The 22,451-nt window shown below is 42.2% G+C and overlaps 1 protein-coding gene across 4 annotated transcripts in view; it reads left to right on the top strand.

Annotated features, from left to right (window-relative positions):
• The first annotated feature begins 183 nt into the window (after positions 1-183).
• Positions 184-22,451, top strand: part of PI4KA (phosphatidylinositol 4-kinase alpha) — a 112,344-nt gene continuing 90,076 nt past the window's right edge. Inside the window, exons 1-5 of one of the 4 annotated variants that reach the window (XM_035723881.1) lie at positions 184-391; positions 13,764-13,880; positions 17,577-17,670; positions 20,076-20,164; positions 22,269-22,341. In XM_035723881.1, coding sequence (XP_035579774.1) covers positions 224-391; positions 13,764-13,880; positions 17,577-17,670; positions 20,076-20,164; positions 22,269-22,341 — 541 coding nt within the window. In that variant the 5' untranslated portion in view covers positions 184-223. Of the gene's footprint in view, positions 434-1,116; positions 1,298-13,763; positions 13,881-17,576; positions 17,671-19,498; positions 19,557-20,075; positions 20,165-22,268; positions 22,342-22,451 lie in introns of those variants that run through there. The other 3 variants (XM_035723879.1, XM_035723878.1, XM_035723880.1) reach the window with 3 other exon arrangements.

Below are 22,451 nucleotides of genomic sequence, written 5' to 3'. Positions count from 1 at the left end.
CCGAGGCTTGGGGGGGCGCCACGCCCGGTGCGCGCGACCGCAGCCTACCGCTCGGTTTCTCTCTCCCCTCCAGCGGTGGAATCGCCCCGCGGCCACGCCCCACCCAGTGTCGACAACAGAGGTCACGTGGCGGGGAAGCCGGATGCCGCCGCGCCTGCGCCGTGAGCTCTGGCGCTCGCAGGCCGGGTGCGGGAAGCCCGCGGGCAGCGCCGCCGCGCGCGCGATGATGGCGGCGGCCGCGGCCCGGGGAAGCGGAGGCGGCAGCAGCGGCGGTAGCGGCGGCGGCGGCGGCTCCGGCTCCGGCTCCAGCGCCTCGCGGGGCTTCTATTTCAACACGGTCTTGTCATTGGCCCGCTCCCTGGCCGTGCAGAGACCGGCATCTTTGGAGAAGGTAGCCTTGGCCGCTCGGGCCGCAGGCTGACAGGAGAAAGGGGTATGGGGTGGCGAAGCGGTAGGCGGGGCGAGGGTCTGTGGGAGGCCGAGCGGGGCTTTCGAGCTGCCTGTGACAGGATGGGGTACATGAGCGGAGGGAGCTGGCGGGGTGAGGAGGCCCATGGGCGGAGGGCGCTGGTGAAGAGAGGGGGGGTCATGGGGGTGGCCTGGACAAGGAGTGGACAGGGCAGGTGGGGACTTTGCGGGTGGGTGGCGTGGGAGGGACGTGAGCTACAGGCCTGGGTTTGAGTCGAGGGCGGGGGCGGCAGGCAGGGAGAAGCAGTGGGAAGAGCGGAGGACCAGAGTCAAAACCTGGGGCTCTGCTCCCGACTTCCTCTGCTTTTTTTTCCGTGACCTTGGAGACATGCTGTTCTCGTTAAATGGGGGTGCTTACCTACCTTTCCCGCTTCACATTGTTGTGAAGGGCAGATGAAATAGTACATCTGAAAGTGCTTTCTGAAGTGCAAATCCGCGCGTTATTTTTCTGTGAATCTAGAGGGGGCGTTAGACTGGGTAAAAGAGATTGTTTTGAAGAAGGGACAGTGGCAGGGAAGGGGGAATGAACTGTCAGTGGGCAGAGAATTATAGTATCATAGTATGTTAGCACTGAAGGGGTGATATTCTTTTCTTTTCCTTTTCTTTTTCTTAGATTTATTTATTTATTTGAGAGAGCGCGCGCGCATCTGCGTGTGCACGGTGGAGAGGGTCAGAGGAAGGAGAGAGTCTTAAGCGGACTCCGGTGCTGGGCTGGATTTCACGACCCTGAGATCCGGCCTGGAGCTGACACCAAGAGCCGGCTGCTCGATAGACTGTGCCACCCAGGCGCCCCAAGGATGGGATTCTTTTTTCATACAGCTTTTGGCAGGTGAAAAGAGATCTGTTGTCTAAGAGTAGGAGAAAAGTGGTGGAGACTGGAGACCTGTCTGCTGCAGTTGAGAGTAGTTTTATGGGGGCGCCTGGGTAGCTCAGATGGTTAAGCGTCTGCCTTCGGTTCGGGTCGTGATCCCAGGGTCCTAGGATCGAGCCCCGCGTGGGGCTCCCTGCTCGGTGGGGAGCCTGCCCCTCCCTCCTCCTCCGTTGCTACCCCTCCTGTGCTCGCTCGCTCTATCAAGTAAATAAATAAAATAAATATATGTAAAAGAGTAGATTTGTGGCTCTGGTGAGGAGTGAGGCTGAAATGCTGTTAGGCTCTCTGGCATAGTGTCCTTGGCTTTGTTATTTCTTAAGTCTGATTTCTCACTTACCTGCAGGATGAGGAGGTCCTGGGAAATTGATGCCAACTTGACTTCTAATTGAAGGAGGAATTCAAAAGAATGGAAAGTATATGAGTTCTAGAGATAGGAACACCTGAATTTAAATCCTGTATCATTTGCTTACGTTAGTGTGACTCTGGGTATGTCAGTTCTCCAATCTGAACCTTGGCTTTCTCCTGCAAAATACAAGGACAGTACTTGTTAAGAGTATTATGAAGATCAATAAAATGACACATGAGTACGTAATGATTGAGAACTGTTATCATTGAATGAGCCTGACTAATGGATCACAGTGCTGGCTTATCAAATCAAATTCATGCCTGCTAGTCAGCACATTCTATTCTTAGTAGGAGGACTAAAAAGCATATCAGAAGTTTGCCTGCTGGACTTGGACAAGAGAGAAGAGATTGTAGGGAATTGGGTGAAGACAGTCTTGCAGCTCTAGCAGGGCACCCTTTCCCACTCAGTAATTCTGAGAAATGCACCTTAAGCTCAACTGGCCTTCTTCAGTCTTCTTCCATAATCACAAGAACATTCTGTAATTGCAACATTGTTAGCTTTGTATCTTATAGTAACTGCTTCAGTTGTCAAAATTAGGATAAGTTTCACAACTCATTAATATAGCTTTTAGGTTGGCAGCTTCCCAATACTATCTCTTAGTTTGGGAGATATTTCAGTTTCATTGGCAACATTTACAAATCACTTTAGAAAAGAGTTAACAGAGCCAGCCTGAGGCTGCAATCTTCAGAAGGGATTGCTTGCAAGGTTGGTCCTTGGCTTACATCTGGGAACTTGACACTTGAACTGTTCCCTCCATTTTCTAATTGATAAGGGTGGTTCATTGTGCCTAGACTCTTAACAAACAATATGATTGCCTGCTTTCCTCCTGGGAATCTGGAGTTTTGATGGCTGCTAAGCAGACTGTGCCTGTGTCTATCAATAAAAACCTTGCATGCTATGTCTCTAATGGACTTCCCTAGGTACAAACATAACATACATGTTACTATATTGTCTGCTGCTGTAGAAGGGAGCATGCTGGGTGTATACCTTCACAGGAGGGAGAGAACACGAGGAAGCCTATGCACAGGTTTCTCCAGAGTCCACCTGTCTTTTTCTCTTGCTGATAAATTCGCTGTAATACAATTTACTGTAATTTAGCTATGAGTACAACTGTGTATGTGTGGGTAGTCTTGGAGACCCTGAAATAATTTCTTTCTTAAAGAAGGCTTTTGTAGGTGGCTGATTCCATTAGATATATGTGGACTCCTCTTATTCTCATTTGGGATCTTGAGACTTCATTATGCTAGGGGTCATTGCTACTATTTAGTCATATAATATATGGCTGTTTACTACATCCCGCTACTTTAAAACAATTGGCAATAAGCCCTCAGCATTCCTAGGGAAGTATTCTTGAGGTTCTTAAGAGTAAAGGAATTTCTGAGTACCCACCAGGATAATGAAGGTGGGGACTTAAGTGGGGAGATGAGTGTTGGTGTGGTTTTCCAACAAAAACCTCTCTTTCTCATTTATTTGTTTCTGGTTTCTTTCTCCTTTTTTTCCAGAGAGAAGGCAGAGGCCTGAGTGGGGCTTGGTCCAGATAGGGTTGGGCTGAGATTACCTCAGTTTTCTGAGCTAGACCTGCCATCTCAGCTCAGACATGGGTGACTCAGGCAGCCTTGACATGCTTTTATGGCACTTGGGGCACATTAACGACATAACTTTCCCTGTCTTTGTCTATCTACATGCCACAGTGGTGTTTCCTTACTCCACTCACATCCCAGGCTGTGAAAGCTAGCCTATTGCTACTAAGTAAATTTTATTTTTCCTTTAATTAATTCACTCTTTCATTCAGGAAACATTTGTTGAGCACCTACTGTTAATTAATACACACTAGGTAGGCCAGATCAATAAGAAACAGTGTTAGTGAGATTGCTCAGGTGATCAGCATCAAGTCAGACTTGCTGTAAGTACCCGATCTACTCTTATATCACAGGTCTGGTGACCAGACTCCTGCCATGTTCAGATAGTCAAACCCAAGACTCCTTGGTGTCAATTCTCTGATCCATATCTGAGTTTTGACCTTTTCCTGCTAGGCTGCCCTTAAGACTGGAACCGCAGCCCTAAAGCCCACCCCCAGGATTGTGAGCCACCCTGAGGACATCATTTGTGTTTCTCGAGATCACGTCTCACACAGCCCTCAGCCCTCTCCCTCTGGGAGAAAGGTGAGAGGAGAGAAATAGAGAAGAGAGCCCTGTCTACAGTGGAATCTCCAAGTATGATCGGCTTCCAGTCTTGCTCTCTCCAATTTCTTTCTGCCTGCTAGTCTTGCTCTGCTCTCCTCCTTCTCATCTGTCTTCAGAATGTTACTGAGCCGCCCCTGTCAAGCTTCCTCCTGGATCTTCCTGGTTATACTCCTCTGTGTCTAGGATATTGGTGACCTGTTTCTGCCTTTCCTCGTCTGGCCTGTACCATACTAATGGACCCTGAACCCTGGAATATGGAGAGTTCCTGGCAGAGCTGAAAAGTAGGCAGCATTCCTGCTCTCCCACCCCTCTTTCCACCCTCAGGAGGCTCTGATCAGAATCTTTTTCCATGTCCTAAAATATCCTCTCTTTTCTTTGGTTAGAATGCTAGAATCTTGAGGTGTCTTAGCTAACTCGATGTGGTGTTTAAATGGCACTGCAGCATTAGGGACATTCCAGAGCCTCCCTGGTGGACCGATGTGCTCCAGAAGATGAGCTGGTTAACTCTTATCTCTCATTGGAGGAACATCTGTTCTGATGCTCAGGGCAGTGGCTTTCTGGAATTCATGGTTATCCACTCCTTTAGGGTGGTTTGCTATGGAGTAAAAACCATGGTATTGGCATTTTTTTTTTTCCAGCATCGTGAAGCTGAAAATTTCCATCCTCACTCCCTTTCCTTTGTGAGGCCGTGTTAAAAACAACCATCTATAGAGTAAGGGGAGAGAAAATTAGTGTCAGTAGAGGGAATTCATGATGCTAGAACCACTGTTGTTAAACCAGCTCTAAAATATTTTAAGAAGAAATTGGAAGAAGAAAAAAATCTTTACCTGTAATCATGCCACATTAACTATATTATATTAACTATATTAGGTTGCTAGGGCTGCTGTTAACAAAGTACAACAATGACTTAAACAATAGAAATTTATTTTCTCATAGTTCTGGATGCTGGAAATCCAAGATGAAGGTGTCAGCAGTGCTGGTTTCTTCTGAAGCCTTTCTCTTTGGCTTGAGATAGCTGTCTTCCTGTGTCCTCACATAGTCTTCCCTCTGTGCCTGTCTGTATCCTAATCTCTTGTTATAAAAACACTAGTCAGATTTATAGGACTGGCCCACCCTACTTACCTTGTGTTAACTTAAAAATCCTATGTCCAAATACAGTCACATTCTGAGGTACCTGGGGATGAGGAATTCAATATATGAATTTTGGGGGGAAACACTTCAGCCTCTAACACTTAATGCATTAGCATTTTAATTTCTTAGATCTCCTGTTTAGTCTTTAGCTATATTCACTTTATTGCTTTTTTCAAAAATAGCCCATATTTATTATGCTAATGGCTGCATGTCATATTTTGTATTGATCATAATTAAGCATTTCTCTGTTTAGACTGTTTAGTTTTTCCCTTGTAAAACAGCATCTTTGTACATCTAGAATTTTGTCTTCTTCTGAATCACATTCTTCTGTTAAATGGTGGATGGGTCTTGATGTTTACTGCCCAGCTGTTTTCAAAGGACTATACTTAGTTATGGTAGATAGCATCAGCAAGATGCCTTGTGCATATTTATCTATAGTTTCACTCTTGTTGGATTTTACTTACTTTTTCTTGCTAACTCTGCAAGCATAAAAGGGGACCTTATACTTTTGATTCTAAGATAATGATATTTGACCATGGTTGGCTATGTTAAATTATGAATTAAACAACCAAAAAATCTACAAGGCGGAAGTGGCCGTATGATATTGTGCTCTTGTTTTCTGCTATGTGGAAACTTGAATTCAAGTTTCTCTTCATACTTGCAGTACTGTTGCTTGGATACTGGCTTCTTGCAGTGTCTGCTCTGGGTATCTTTCTTTCAACAGTTGGCTCTACTAGGTGTGCACACAACTCTGACCCTCAACTAATTTACAGATAAGTAGAAGCAGTGATAGGCGGGGGACTGGCCAGCTATCTGTCCATAAAGGAAGTGGTGTTGGACAATATGGCTTTTCAATAAAACTCCCCTGAGAAGATATTTAGCCATTTTGCACTCTGCTGCTGTGGGAATGGGAGGTACAGATCATTTTTTCTGAGGGCCCCACACCTTTTCTCCGTGGCTCTTGACAGGTAGTATAAAAGTAATAGAAGGTAAAAAAGTGAAACATGCTCTAAGAAAGTGAAAGTATTGTGCGTACTTGCTGGGAGATTACTTTCAGCTGAGATTCTGAATAAGGAAGGCCTGGAAGTGATGGGGATGGACATTTGTAAATGCCAAGAGTGGTCGGCAAGGGAAGGTCATTTCAGATAGAATAGAGCAAAAACACAGAGGAAAATGAGGAACAACAGTAATAGGATTCGGCAGAAATACAGTATATTTAAAGGGAAGAGTGTAGATGAGAGTGAGAAGAAAGCAGGTGGCTTCACATATAGTCCCAGGCTCAGAGTTTACGTTGAATTGATGAGACAGGAAAGAGCCCTTGAATATTTCAGGGCCGTGAGTTATGTGCATTAAGAAGATTATTATGGCCGCATTGTTTATCTCGATGCCCTTAAGGATTCTCAGAATTGATGTGTCACTAGCTGTTTGCTCCCCCAGAGGGCAGAAATGTTCTATTTCTGACTCCTTACTGCAGATTTTCTCTTCTGCTGCCTGTGTTTGCAGTTTGCACCTAGCGGAGTTGTGGTTGCCTCCAATCTCATCCACCGGCAGCTATTCCCGCCCTTGATTTAAATTGCTGAAATATATCTGTGCACTTTATTTTCCTCATTATTTATATATTTGTTTTTGTATTTGCTTCACGCGTGTTATCTTGGCATTTTGGGAAAAGGCTTGGCCTTTTGTGAGCATTGCCAAGCTGGCCAGGACGTTACTTTTGTTTATGTGATAAGATACAGAGTTGAGGGCGCCTGGGTGGCTCAGTCGGTTAAGCGACTGCCTTTGGCTCAGGTCATGATCCTGGAGTCCCAGGATCGAGTCCCGCATCGGGCTCCCTGCTCAGCAGGGAGTCTGCTTCGCCCTCTGACCCTCTTCCCTCTCATGCTCTCTCTCTACCATTCTCTCTCTCTCTCAATAAATAAATAATCTTTATAAAAAATAAATAAATTCATCTCGTGGTCTCTCTCTTTCTCTTTTTTAAGTAGGCTCCACATTGGGGCTTGAACTCATGACCCTGAGATCAAGACCTGAGCTGAGATCAAGAGTTGGATGCTTAACCGACTGAGCCACCCAGGTGGCCTGGTCTCTCTCTTTTAATACCCTTGGGTTAAAATATTGTCAAGAGTTAGCAAAGTCTAAGTAAGTTACCTTTGTTGCCTCTTTGTGGTCCATTGGCTTATTGACCTCCTCAAAGTGTTGCCCAGAGCCCCTCTGGATCCTTTTTTTTTTTTTTTAAAGACTTTATTTATTTATTTATTTATTTGACAGAGAAAAAAGAGAGCACAAGCAGGGGGAGCATCTGGCAGAGGGAGAAGGAAAAGCAGGCTCTCCGCTGAGCAGAGAGCCAGACATGGAGCTGGAGGCAGGAGCATGGATCCCAGGACCCTGGGATCATGACTTGAGCTGAAGGCAGATGCTTAACTGACTGAGCCACCCAGACGCCCCATAGATCCTTTTTATAAATGGGAGTAACCCTGGCCATCTCTGTCAGATTTTGAGCTTAATGACCTTTTATAATGACAGGATCTACTCCTCTCTACCCCCTAAAAACAACGAACTTGTTAGTTTGTTGTAAAATTTTGGAAAAAAAAAATTACTGCCTTTTTTTTTTCATTTTTAAAACTGTAGTGTTAATGCTTTATTCTGAATTAGGACTGTAACTTCTCTGTGTCTCAATCTTTTATCCTTAGAATGGGGATAATAAATAATATCTACTCAGTGCACTGTTGTAAGGATTAGGTGAGATCATACAAACCAGCACCTCGCATGTGATAGATGCTCAGTAACTGTTAGCACTTAGTATTTGGAGACTGGTGCCCACCAGAACTGGTTCTCCCTTACCTGATATGTGATGACTTCTATAGCACTTGGGTTCAAATCTTCACTTTTTTTTTTTTTTTTTCCCTGCAAGAGTCCCAATTTCCAAGGGCATTTTGCGTCAGAGCCTAGACCTGGTGCCAGGCTTTCAGGGGCCTTTCATCATTTGGTTTCTGACTTGTGTTCTTCACTAGTTGTGTCATTTTTATTGGTTGTTTAACTCCAGCTATATCATAAGGATTGTGAGGGTGTGACTGTATTTATACATGACTTCATTTGATTATTCTTCCATCTTCCATTCATTTGATGATGCAGCAAATATTTGTTCAGTGCCAATTGCTTGCCAGCACTGTGCCCAGTACTGATTATATGACAAATGTCACAACATAGTTAAACCCTATAGTAGGAAGGCTAGGTTCTAGTGGTCCTCTTTCTTTTTTCTTTCCTTCTCATCCCATTAAATCCCTGTGACACCGGCCCCTTTAGTTCCACTAAATAGTTAAGTTTTTGGAACTTATAAGGTACAGTGGATACAGGATGAGGGGGACACAGTCCTGTCTGCAGTGAGTGGAAGAAAAGTATACAAGTAATTCCAAAATAAGATTTTCAAAAAGATAATTATCAAGTACGTTGTTCTTGGTGGGTTATTGAGAGGTGTGATGGGAGAGATCATAGCACATTGCTGAGGTCTAGAAAAGCTTTGAGAAGCGGGAGACAGTGTAGATGGATCTTGGAAAGATGGGTTGAATTTTTATAGGAGAGATAAGGCAGGTTGAATGAAATGTCGCAGATGGGTGAAGACCATGGAAGAAGCCAGGCAGGGAGAAGTGAGCACTGTATTTGGGGCCTGGGTGTTCAGGGGAAGTTGGGAAGGACCTTCCTTGCCAGGTTGGGAGTGTGCATTGAGTGTTCACGGGGATGGGGAGCCATTGGAGGTGTATGGGCCCGGAGTGGTGATACTGGAGTAGGGAGAGACAAAAGTCAGAGAGAGGGTCTAGTTAAGAGCCTGTTGTCTAAGATTGTACTTAACCTGTCTGGGCCTAGTTGCCTAACCTACTAAACAAGAATAAGATTACACACAATCTGCCTGAAAGGGGGCATTTGGCAGGTGAGTGTGCAACTTCTTCCAGCTCTCCATCTCTGATTCTGTGTACATTTGGGAAATGTTAGGGGGCCTCAGGCAACTTCTTCCAGCTCTCCATCTCTGATTCTGTGTACGTTTGGGAGATGTTAGAGGGCCTCAGGTCTGAAGCCCAGGTGAGCATCATTTCAGTATAGTCGTCCAACATATATGGATTCTAGATATCTTTAGAGAAATTATACCAAGAAAAGTTCAGTGTTACATTCCATTTTTCCTGTGATTTTTTTTTTGCTAATGAAGTAATTTAATAAGTTTGATTTTTATTTGCACAGTGCTGTGAAATATTTTCAAGACCATTTTGTGAAGTTAAACTTTATATGTCCGCGTCTCGTTTCAGGTGCTACCTGCTTCACTTTTTGCCATGCCTGATGTCTTGCAGCTGCAGGTGTCTTTGTCAGGCCTGGAATAGCTGCATCTCTTGTTCCTTCAAAAGAGAAAAACTTTTCTACTTGGATTGAGACTCTTGGGGAAGTTATAGTTAAATAGGAGTTGTTTTGGGGCGCCTGGGTGTCTCAGTCGGTTAAGCGTCTGCCTTCGGCTCAGGTCATGATCATAGGGCCCTGGGATTGAGCCCCACGTCCGGTCCCTGCTCATCAGGGAATCTGCTTCTCCTTCTCCCTCTGCCTTCTCCCCCCTGCTCATGCTCTGTCTCTCTCTCTCAAATAAATAAAATCTTTTTAAAAAAATAAAGAATCTTTAAAAAATAAATAGGAGATGATTCACTGATAGTAAGTTGGTGGATTAAAGAAGTTATAAGACCATTGTCTGTAGAAAACATGTTTAGCTTATTTGGCCCAGATTTTCTTTCAGTTTTACATTACTTCTTGGATTACCCAGCTTCCATTCATTGAAATTCTATACACTTTTCTCTTGTTTTCTGAGCTTTAAGAGTATAAATATTATTGTCCTTTTATTTTATTTTATTTTTATTTTTTTAAAGATTTTATTTATTTATTTGACAGAGAGAGAAAGCGAGAGAGGGAACACAAGCAGGGGGGGAGTGGGAGAGGGAGAAGCAGGCTTCCCGCTGAGCAGGGAGCCCGATGCCCCAGGCGCCCCTATTATCGTCCTTTTAAAAATATGCATTGGGGCGCCTGTGTGGCTCAGTCGGTTCAATGTCTGACTCTTGGTTTTGGCTCAGGTCATGATCTTGGGGTCATGGGATTAGGTTTCTCGCTGAGCTGGAAGTCCACTTGAGCTTCTCTCTCCTCTTCTCCTTCTGCCCCTCCCCGCCACCTCTCTCTCAAAAAAAAAATTATTATTGTTGTTTTTTTAAATAAATAATGGTGCCGGGGTGGTTCAATCATTAAGCGTCTGCCTTCGGCTCAGGTCATGATCCCAGGGTCCTGGGATCGAGCCCCTCATCAGGCTCCCTGCTCAGCGGGAAGCCTGCTTCTCCCTCTCCCACTCCCCCTGCTTGTGTTCCCTCTCTCGCTGTGTCTCTCTCTGGCAAATAAATAAATAATCTTTATTATTATTATCCCTGCTGGTTCCTTCTTAATCAGATCTCAGTTTAATGGACACCTTCTTAGAGAGGTCTTCCCTGATCACCCCATTAAAAATAGTTCTTCAGGCACTATTGCTGGGGAAATACAATTACAAACAAAATCTCCCAAGAACTCTCCACAAAGGTAGTAGAGAAAGAAAACACTTTTATTATTGAATAAGCATTAAACCGGAACATGATGTGCATCACAGGCAATCCTCTAAGAGATTGTAAAGACAGAAAACAATCTCACCTTATTAGATAGCCAAGCAGATATAACTTGTTACATACTTATTTTCAAAATAAATGGTAACTAGTCCGTTAGTAAGAAAACTTTGTGTATAGTGAGGTTGTGCCAATTTTGATGAGTTTCTGAGTCTCCATTCTATGTTGTAGCACATTAGTTTTGCCTGCCAGGTATGTGGCATTGTGTATTTCTGTGTGTTTGAGCAGGGTGTTGATAAAGTATTGCACAAGACAAAGTACATAGATTTTGACAGGGCCCCCCCAGACTCCTCCCTCTGGTTCCATGTTGATTAATTAGCATTCTTTGGATCTCATTGACTCATACTGCTATAAATTCACCTTCTTTTGATTTCTTATGTACAGAGATGTTTCTTGAGAGCCTTTACTCTTTCTGTCAAGATGTGTGATTCACTGATGGAAGTGTCTGGAGTCTCTGAAATGATCACTTTATTGTGGTTGGCCTGCAGCTCTCCTTGTATTTTATTTTCCCCTCTGTGAAGTGAAGGAACACTGAAGAAAAGTGGGAATTTAGTATTTCTGTTCCTCTCTTGTTACTTTATGCTCTTTTAACTATTTAATCATAAAAGTATGGATTTTCCCCCATATGTATATATTTTTAACTTACTACATGTTTTTCCTGATTATGTAAGTAACATTTTCTTCTAGAACATATTTTGGCAAATATAAAAAAAGCACAGAGAAATGTAAAAACTTGGGGCGCCTGGGTGGCTCAGTTGAGTGTCTGACTCTTGATCTTGGCTCAGGTCTTATCTCAGGGTTGTGAGTTCAAGCCCCACATTGGGCTCAAGCTTGGAGCGCACTTAAAAAAAAAAGAAAAGAAATGTAAAATCACTGGTCATTCTACCTCTCCATAACTGTCAACATTTTGATATATTTTCTTCCAGTACTTTTTCTGTATATGATAATCCAGATCATTCCTCACATGAATTTACAGAACATTTAGAACATTGTTCATGTCTTTGCTTAGTCTTAGAAAAATACCATTTTTTGTGTCTGTATTATTAGGTCAGATTTTATGAAAGCACTGTTTGGGTAGGTCAAAAATTTGGTTGACTATCAGAGTTTCATATGGTTTAACCTAATGTTTCACCAAATGGTGAAATCATTTATTTTCCTAATGTTGTTATTTAGATTGTTTCAGATTTTTGATTAATATACACAACACTGTGGTGAAAGTCTTTTACATAGTCTTTGCCTTAAGATTTCTAATTATTTCTTTACAATCATTCCTAAGAGGAAAATTACTGAGACAAAGAATATTACCTGTCTTCAAGTTAGAAGGTACTTCTCTTTCTGGCTTGTGTATTTGCCCTTTTAAAATCGGTTTTCTTTTTTTTTTTTAAGATTTTATTTATTTATTTGACAGAGACATAGTGAGAGAGGGAACACAAGCAGGGGGAGCGGGAAAGGGAGAAGCAGGCTTCCTGCTGAGCAGGGAGCCCGATGTGGGGCTCGATCCCAGGACCCTGGGACCATGACCAGAGCTGAAGGCAGACGCTTAATGACTGAGCCACCCAGGCACCCCAATCTGTTTTCTTTTTTTAAATTGCAATGGTAATTGATATTTTCAGGGCAAATCTCAAGCATTATACTCAATGTCCTTTGCCATTAAAACATTCCACCAGGGTGCCTGGCTGGCTCAACTGGTTAAGCATCTGCCTTAGGCTCAGGTCATGATCCCGGGGTCCTAGAATCGAGTCCTGCGTCAGGCTTCCTGCTCAGTGGGGAGTCTGTTTCTCCTTCTCCCTCTGCCCCTTTCCCCTGTTCATGCTTGCTCTCTCTCAAATAAATAAAATCTTTTTTTTTAAAGATTTTATTTATTTATTTGACACAGAGAGACACAGCGAGAGAGGGAACACAAGCAGGGAGAGTGGGAGAGGGAGAAGCGGGCTTCCCGGAGCAGGGAGCCCAATGCGGGGCTCAATCCCGGGACCTTGGGATCATGACCTGAGCTGAAGACAGCCGCTTAATGACTGAGCCACCCAGGTGCCCCTCAAATAAGTAAAATCTTAAAAAAAAAAAAAAAAAATCCCACCAGACTGTATGAATGTCAGTGAGCAACTTCTCCTTGGGTCTGTTCATAGAACAGCAAGGTTGGGGCCTCCTGGTGTATCTGAATGTTCTGCTAAGAGGGTCTTGTGGCAGGGATTTTCAAGATTGGCATCACCTATTTTCCTATTCATAATAAACCTAGATTTTTAGTTCTTTATGTCAGACATTTACCATTATTTTGTTTTGAAACAATTCAAATTTTTCCATATATTCAGTAAATTGCTGACTTATTGCCCATTTGCTTCTGCTAGCCACTATTATGGCATATCCAGTAAACAACAGATAATGTTTGTTGAGCATTTAGTATCTACTGTGCATAGTCCTAAGCGCTTTACACACATTTGATCTTTTAAAGAACCCTATGGGAAATTGTGATGGTAGGTGGGTTTGGGTAAACTGCTTCTGGGCACCACTGGGCAGTAGAGACCCATGACTGTTCTTTTTTTTTTAATTTTTTTTTAAAGATTTTATTTATTTATTCGACAGATAGCGAGAGAAGGAACACAAGCGGGGGAGTGGGAGAGGGAGAAGCAGGCTTCCTGTGGAGCAGGGAACCCGACGCGGGGCTCGATCCCAGGACCCTGGGATCATGACCTGAGCCGAAGGCAGACGCTTAATGACTGAGCCAACCAGGCGCCCGACCCATGACTGTTCTGACTCAGAATTGCAGACATTAGCTATTGTGCTTTACCTCCTCCGTGTATGCATCATTTTAACTCTTGGTCCTGGTTCCTTAGCGCATATATGTTTTGGGAGCATGTGTATGATCATTTCAGAAGCTAGAGATGATCTTTCTATGATTTTTGAATTGGAAAAAAATGTCTTATTGGTTATATAGGCTCACTGGGATTTTATGCTACTGGTTTATGTCCTATATTCTGAATGTGGGTTTATATTTTTTTTAATCTATGGGGTTTTTTGTTGTTTTTGGTCTCATTTTCTAGGTCCAAAAGCTGCTTTGTATGTGTCCAGTAGACTTCCATGGGATCTTCCAATTGGATGAAAGACGGAGAGATGCGGTGATCGCGTTGGGCATTTTTCTCATTGAATCTGATCTTCAGGTAAGTCTTTACTACATTAAAAGTGTTTTTGCAGTATAAATGGGGGAGTATAATTAGAATTTAAATTTGTACCTGCTTATATTTATCTAAAGCAGTACTAGAAGAATGCATATGAACCTAATAAAAGTGGTTAGTGATGGTGACGCAGAGTGGGTAGAACAGGCAGGAGTAATTTAATTAGTTTAATTAATGTACACCCTCTTAAGAAATTTTGTTTTTCAAACTGTGTGAATAATTAAGTTGTTAAAGTGGTTTTTGATTGTTGTTACTGTGTTTTGTTTGGCCAGAAATTTAATTAAAATGCTAAATGAAGTAATTGTGTGCCCTCCAGAGTAGACTTGATTTTCAATCTAAGGTCAAATGTTCTTTGGTCAGTAACCATTTTTTTTTCCCTTCCAAAGGATGGTGTTCTTTGAGATAACTTTGACATAATACAATCTTGTTCAGAACTGTGATAGATATAGGGGCACCTGGCTGGTGCAGTCGGTGGAGCGTATGACTCTTGATCGTGGTTTTGTAAGTTCAAGCCCCACGTTGGGTGTAGAGATTACTTAAAAATAAAAAAATCTTTTTTAAAAAACATTTTATTTATTTTATTTGAGAGAGAGAGAGTGAGTGAGAAAGCACGAGTGGGGGGGAAGGGTGGAGGGAATAGGAAGCAGACTCCCCACTGAGCAGGACCTGGATTCGGGCTGTATCCCAGGACCCAGGGATCATGACCTGAGCTGAAAGGCAGCTGCTTAACCGACTGAGCACCCAGATGCCCCTAAAAATTAAAAAAAAAAAAATCTTAAAAAAAAACTGTGATAGATATAAAATAAGTTTTAGTAATAAATAATGCCGTGTTGTGGCTCCAACAGAAAATGATGTGGCCTTGTTTTTTTTTAGTACTTCCCAAGGCTAATTGAAGCAAATGGTTAATCACTGAATACAGAATCTATTATTTGTTTATTTATTTTTATCATTATCAAGAATCACTTTTAATTCCATGTTTAATCATGCTATGTAAGGAAAATAAAGATGTTAGATATTTGAATTTTTATTTATCTAAAAATGCTTACATGTCTTGGAAATTCTTTTTTTTTTTTGAGATTTTATTTATTTGAGAGAGAGAAAGAGAGAGAGAGCATGAGATGGGGGAGGGTCAGAGGGAGAAGCAGACTCCCGGCCAAACAGGGAGCCCGTTGTGGGACTCGATCGTGGGACCTGAGCTGAAGGCAGTCGCTTAACCAACTGAGCCACCCAGGTGCCTCTGTCCTGGAAATTCTACTTTAGTAGGATTAATATTTTTGACAGGGTATTCATTCATTTGAAAAAAAAATAAGCATTTTAATTTTAGAGCAGTAGTTTGAAAATTAAATAGGTTGTTTGACCAAGGCCACACAAAAAACCAAAATTCGATGCATATAAACTGCATTTTAATTATTCTTCCTATTTTTTTTATAAATGTGAAAAGAAAAAAAATCATTTCCTTTTTGCAGTCTTATTTAAATTCAAGTATAAGGGGAGGAAAAGAATTTTAAAAATAATCTGTATGAGAAACTGCTATCCAAGTGTGTATTAATCGAAAATATCTTTGGCAAACACATTACTTAATAGATTTACCTATAAGTCCCTAATATTTGTGGTAGGCTTTTTAGGGTGGCAAGGAAGAGACAAACACAAATGACGTTGGTGTAATTTGGGTTCCTGGTAAAGCTTGGCGGGACCTGGGGTCACAGCTCCTTGAGCCATGCAGTCTGCCAGCGCGTCTAGGAAGCCCACTGACCTCACCACATGAGGAGAGGGGCCCTGCGGGCCTTACCAGCCCCCTGAGCCCTAGCGACCAGCTTTCTCTTGGTTCACCTGGTGTTGATGTTCCCTGCCTCCATCCAGGATGGGCTGTGGTTCTGGCCTCCAAGTCCAGTCAGTGGGCTGCCCTGGCAGCAGCTGTGGCCTGAGTAGCAGAAGTAGTTTACTCCTACCTGCTACAAAAGCCATCACAGTTTCTACAGGAGAGAACACCTGGGGTCACTTCCTCTGCAGGGAGCCATGCCTTACACAGCCTTTGGAGTTTTGTACCTCTTAGTACAATGGGATCCTGGACAGATGTAGCCATCTCCTTCATCTGATTTAGAGGAAAAGTTTTGTTTTTGCTAAAGAAAGTTCTCTATTTGTTGTGGTTATGTATTGTGGTGGAACAAACTACCCCAAAATTTGGTGGCTTAATATGATAGGTTGGTTTTTGTTTTTTCTCTTTTCTCATGAATCTCCAATTTAGCTGGAGCACAGAAGAGTCACTGTCTGTGCTCCATTCAGTGTCACCTGGAGTGGCTTGAAGGCTAGGGGCTAGAATCACCTGAAGGCTTGTTCATGCACAAGGGTGTGGGTTGATCCTGGCTATTGGCTGGGACCTAAGCTGGGGTGCTCAGCCAGGGCACCCCTATGTACATGGCCTCTCCATGTGGCCTGGGCTATGTCACTTTGTCACAATGTAATGTCTGGGTCCCGAGGGCATGTGTCTTGAGAAAAAGCCAGGTGGATGCTGTTACTGTCTTCTTTAGCCTGGGAAGTCGGTCTCTTAAATTACAGTTGACCCTTGAACAACATAGCGGTTAAGGGCACTGACCCCCTGTGTAGTTGAAAATCCACATACAACTTTTGACATATAAAACATATAAAAACATATAAAACCCCAAAACATAACTATTAATAGCCTACTGCTGACCAGAAGCCTTACCAAAAACAATAAAGTAAGCTAGAAAAAATGTTATTAAGAAGACTGTAAGGAAGAGAAAATACATTTACAGTACTGAAAAAAATCCATATACAAGTAGACCTGTGCACTTCAAACCCATGTTGTTCAAGAATCAATTGTACTTTCTAAAAACACCAGAAGCAAGTTACTAAGGCAGCCCATTTTCCAGGCGAGGTAAATTTGACTCTACCTTTCCATGGAAGGAGTGTCACAGAATTTGGAGCCATATTTTCAGTATTACCACGTGTTTTGTTTTGTTTTCAATATTTCAGAACATCAAACAGTATCCCCCTTCTCAGGAGTACACTTAACCTAATCCTTAACCGGAACAGTTATAAATAGGGAAACAACCAAAAGAGTCAGTCATGGAAAGTTATGAAGTGACATGTTGACTGGCTAGTTTGGAAACTAGAAGAAAGTAGTTTTTGTATTGGCTAATGATGGCTATAAAGTCTAATGCTCAAATTAGGAAAAGCAAAAGGAAACATGAAACAGAAAATTAAAAAAAAAAAGAAAGAAAGAAAAAAAAGAGACAAAGGCCATGAATAACAGAAGCATCCCCAAGTTTAGAAGCTTATGGCTGTGACCTTCCCTCAGTCTAGAGGATCTGATCCTGGGGCCCACTGAAGGGCTTGGGGGCTCTCTGTACACTCTTGTCGAAGGCAGTTTTGAGAGTATGTGTGCACACATACTTTCTTGTGGAGACGCCCTCTTGGGGGGCCTAGCCCCCAGCGAGGGCCAGAGCCAGGCTGGACATTCAGCAGCAGAAGGGCAGATTTTAGCCCTTCCTTAGGCACCCCTGGTGCAAGTGGTGTGATAACTTTCTGATGCCACCTGCTGCTACCATATGGAAACAGGAAGGATTCCCATCCATTCGAACATCCATCTTTGAGATGATTAGGATGCATATGCTTTACTACCAGCCGCACTTGTATTAAATATAATTTTTTTTTTTTAAGCACAAAGATTCTGTGGTTCCTTACCTTCTTCGACTGCTTAAAGGTCTTCCGAAAGTGTATTGGGTAGAAGAAAGCACAGCTCGGAAAGGCAGAGGTAATTTTGTATAAATTTTTCCTTGAATTCAGGGAAGAGCATGTATGCTCACAGTCTGTATGGATCAGGTGTTTAATCATAATAATGTGTCAGGTACAATGTTTCTAGCTGGTTCCACTCTTGGCTGTGAGACAAGCCTATCTGCAGCAGTATGGGCTATGCTTACTCATTGTTGTCCAGAGCCCATGGGGGCGAGGGCAAGGCTGAGAAAACCAGCTTTGCATTGCACTCTGGGAATGAACAGGAACTTGGAGACCTTCAGGAACCTTTTCTCATGTCTCCTTGCCAGAATTGGGTCCCCTGCCCATCCCTCAACCAGTCTCTATTACCCTTAGATGAATAGGCTCACTCCTGGAGTGCATCCAGTTCTCCAGATTGCATCGCTGCTACTGAAAAAGGAAGGGTGAGATGGATGTCCAGGGTTTGAACACCATATTCACTGTAAACAGTTGATGATTTTGTTGCTGTTGCTGAGTTTTAGTTAAATTTTGTACTTTTAAAAATGGTATATAAGTCCACTACGTGCCAGGCATTGTGCTAAGCACTTGTAACACTGATGTTCTTATATATTGATTTCCCAAGACTCCCATATGAGTTTGGAACACCTCCAACATTCTCGAGATCATGACCGTGGAGACTGAAGTTTTCTTATAATCTCCCTATGTGAGGCCTGAGGTCCACTTTCAGACATAGCAGGGGGTTGGTGCCTATAGAGAAGGCCCTTGTCCTTTTCATTGGTGGCATGGCCCTAATTTGTTGGGTGGGCTCAGCCTGCTAAAGATGGGTTTTGCTGTTCTCATGAACATCTGCTTGTGTCTGTTCCTCTCCTTTGGGTTTCATCATTTCTGGTAACCTATTGTGCCTAAAAGTGACAGACTCCAAATTATGCGCGTACCCTGGAATTTAAAGGACTACAATTTTTTATATCACAATGTAGTTGACATACAATATTGTATTAGTTCCAAACATACAATATAGCGATTCAAAGTTTATGTACATTACAAAGTGATCACAATAATAAATCTAGCTTCTGTCAGTCTGTCACCACACCAAGTCATTACCTGTTATTGATAATATTCCGTATGTTATACATTGTATCCCTGTGTCTTCTTTGTTTTAGACCTGGAAGTTTGTCCCCTTTCCCTATTTTGCCCATCCTCCCACCCTGGAGGACTACAGATTAAATAGAAAGCATTGCTAAAAAAGTCAAACATCTCTGTCCACCACTGTTACCTAATTTGGGGAGAAGTAGAATACCAGTAGAAGTTGATTCTATTTTCTTTTCTTTCAAAGCAAGCATCACTTCTCTGTACATGGACTCCCACTAGGATGAAAGTTTTAGCACTATTTGAAACATTGTTAGAGATATATAAATTTCCAACTATTAGTTAACGTTTCACTCTTTTATTTTTATTCAGGCGGTATGATTTATGCTTTTAAACTCTAGAGGAGTAGTTCTCAAAGTGCCATCTGGGACCAGCAGCATCAGCATCACCTGGGAATTTGTCAGAAATGCAGATTCTCAGTCCCCACATCAGAGTTACTGAGGAATTAGAACTCTGGGGCTAGGGAAGCTGGCAGTCTGTATTTCAATAAGCCTGCAGGTGATTCTGATCGCACTCAAGTTTAAGAAGGACGTAGAGCTGCATCTTAAAGTTATAGGCACAGAAGTGAACACATAATCTTCTGCCATGTGCTATGAATAGATCTTGGTTAAGTAATATTCAAAATTGATTAAATATTTAATAGGGATTAGATCTACACAGAAATGATTCTGACATTTTTAAGGTGCACACCATAGAAGCACTGGTTTTTTTTGGTCTTTTAGGTCCAGTGATCCCTTTCTGACCTTGAGGCCATGCTCCTGAGAACCTCCCTAAGAAGAGGTCGGTAGTGGAAGGGCTTAAAAACTTATTAGGAATAGAGCAAATCTTTGGAAGCTCTTAGTTAGGATTTTCTCCACTTGTCAAAATAAAGCAGAAAAGAAATATAAACATTTAATTCAGTTTAAAGTAGTGGTAATTGATACTTGATGGTTAGCCTCCATATACCATCTCATACTCTATCGAGATTGGTTTCTCACCCTGGGTAGAAATTTCGGTCAGGAATAAAAAATGGAGTCTGTCATGTTGAGAGACTGTATAATCTCAAACTATAAATTGGCAGAAACATTTAAGTTTATTGAACCAAAACATTCTATTAAAAAAAAGTTCGGGGTATTTCTCAGCAACCATGTTGGGCCCATATCTGTTCTTTTGAGGTTCACCTCAGTGAGGGCAGCCATCCCTATAAACTGGTCTCTTGGCAGGCCCTATGAGAGAGGGAACTTACTGAATTGGATGGCCTGTAGGTATGGTCCAGTGTCTCAGTGGTAATGATCTGACTCGTGTCTATGTGCCTTCCAGCCACCCTCCCGGTTGCAGAGAGCTTCAGCTTCTGCTTGGTCACTTTGCTGTCTGATGTGGCTTATAGGGACCCCTCACTTAGGGATGAGGTAAGTGTGTGCTGAATTGGGTGCCTTTCTTCTTTCTTTCTTTCTTTCTTTTTCTTTCTTTCTTTCTTTCTTTCAGATTTTATTTGACAGAGAGAGAGAGAAAGCACGAGCAGGGGGAGGGGCAGAGGGAGAGGAAGAAGCAGACTCCCCGCCGAGCAAGGGAGCTCAATCCCAGTACCCCGAGATCATGACCTGAGCCAAAGGTAGACATTTAACCGACTGAGCCACCCAGGCGCCCCTGTAGTGCATTTCTATACAGTCAAAAAGAGTCCCAAAGTAATGAAAAGAGTAAAAAGAAAAAAACTTTGAAGTGATTGGGTTGTTTTAGTTGATTTATTTTGTACTAACACACCTAAGAAATTTTGAATATTTGCTTGCAATACTTTCCAGTTACCCAGTGACCTCTTGACTCTTGTCTCGTCCAGCTTTCCCCATAGCTCTGTGAGGTCGGCAGCAAAAGGCAGATGCAGCTCACTTTCCTGACTCTCTGTTGGGGATTCATTCATAGAAGGGAATTATCTAGATAGTTGAAATTATACCCAGATTTTAAGGGCCCAGATTTTTTTCGTTTTAGTTTATTTTGTTGAAATGTTACTTAAATGCCTTTCATACTTTTCTCCTTTTTAAACAAAGAATACAATCATAACCTAAACTTTTTCTTAATGAGATTTTTTATTTTGAAAATTAGTTTGTATATGCTGCTATCCTCAGGTCCTGCCAAGGAGTGCCGGTTGCTTGTCTGTATGTTAAACATTTCCGGCTAGCTATGCTTTTTGAGTTCTTGTATCTGTTTTTTAATTTTTAAAATCTCTTTCCTTAATCAAACTGTAAATTCTGTTGTCAGTATTTCTGCCATTAACGTTTTTCTCCATCCTTCTTTCTTAGTTTAGGTTCTTTATTTGTAGGTTGGCCAAAGAGATAACTAAATATATTAGAATTCTATATCATTATTTCAGAAGTTAGCAGGCTATAAGTTAAGGGCTTTTTTATAAATAACATTTATCAAAATGTCAATACTAAAGATAATGGTATAACTTTAATACACCAAATGGAGAAAGTATTGCTTTTCAAGTCTTCATATGTTATTCAGCACCATTTAACATTAGCAAAATGTCAGAAATTTACCTTGATTAGGAACACATTATATGAGACCAATTTTATTCTCTTCTTTGCCTGGGGTTTCCTCCAAGACTGGTAGTAGAGGGAAATAAGGAAGATGGAGTCTAGTTGATCTTCATCAAGGCATTAGAGAAACACCCTCCTGACATCTTATATCTAGAATATGGGCTGAAGCTTCCCCTAGCCTACCCCCTACCCCCTACCATTGAAGCAAAATGAGCCAGGGCCATAAACGAAGATTCAGAAAGCAAGTAGGTTTCATTTGTAGATGACACAATGCTGGGAATCAGAGACCAGTATGATGAACTAAAGCTAATCCCCCAAGCTTTGGTGGCATCAATGACAGGCAAAAAAATACCAATAGCATCAGTAGAGGTGTAAAAAAGATTCAAGTATTTTATGTATCAGTAAGCTCACTGAGCCAGCAGAGTGAAGTGGCTGCTGAAAAGCTAACATCATGTACGTGGAAGTCTAGACTATGTTTGGAGTGTGGTGATTACTCAGGGTGAGTCCCAACATCCCTGGAATATTAATGTATTTTCCTGAGCCCCACAATTTGAGACTTTCTGACACATGGGACTACTGTGAAATCCGAAGCACGCACTCAGCATCATAAAGGATATGTAATCCTAAGGAATGGATTAAAAGAACTAGGGATATTTGCCATGAAAAGAGATTTAGGGGCCTATACTTGTTTCTGGAATATGGGAAAAGGAGTGGCTCCAAGGGCCAGGGGCACAAGCCCCAGAGGACAATATCGTCCCAGAGTTAGGAGGCACTCTGGACCAACCCAGGGGGGCCAGTTTCTGTTCCTGGAAGGTCAGCTGATTGGCCACTTGGCAGAGCTGTCATTCGGGGATTTATGTATCAGATATGGGTATGGACACTTTAATGTGTAAAGCTCCTTCTAATTCTGAATGAATTTTGTGGTACTTACCTGATTTTGTTTATAAATTTGTCTTTTCTGTTTCCGTGGCTATTACAGATTTTAGAGGCGCTTTTGCAGGTTTTGCATGTCCTTTTGGGAATGTGCCAGGCCTTGGAGATTCAAGAAAAAGGTATGATTCTAGATCTGAGGCTTTTTTTTTTTTCTCATAATGGCTTTGTGATTACTTTTTTCCTTTGCTTTTCCTGGTCTTCTTTTCTGTGCTTTACTATTTGTGTACCT

Source organism: Zalophus californianus, chromosome 14, assembly GCF_009762305.2.
Source record: "Zalophus californianus isolate mZalCal1 chromosome 14, mZalCal1.pri.v2, whole genome shotgun sequence".
Taxonomy (NCBI): Eukaryota; Metazoa; Chordata; class Mammalia; order Carnivora; family Otariidae; genus Zalophus; species Zalophus californianus.
The sequence above is the reverse complement of the archived record's forward strand: the minus strand, read 5'-3'. Positions and strand labels throughout refer to the sequence as shown.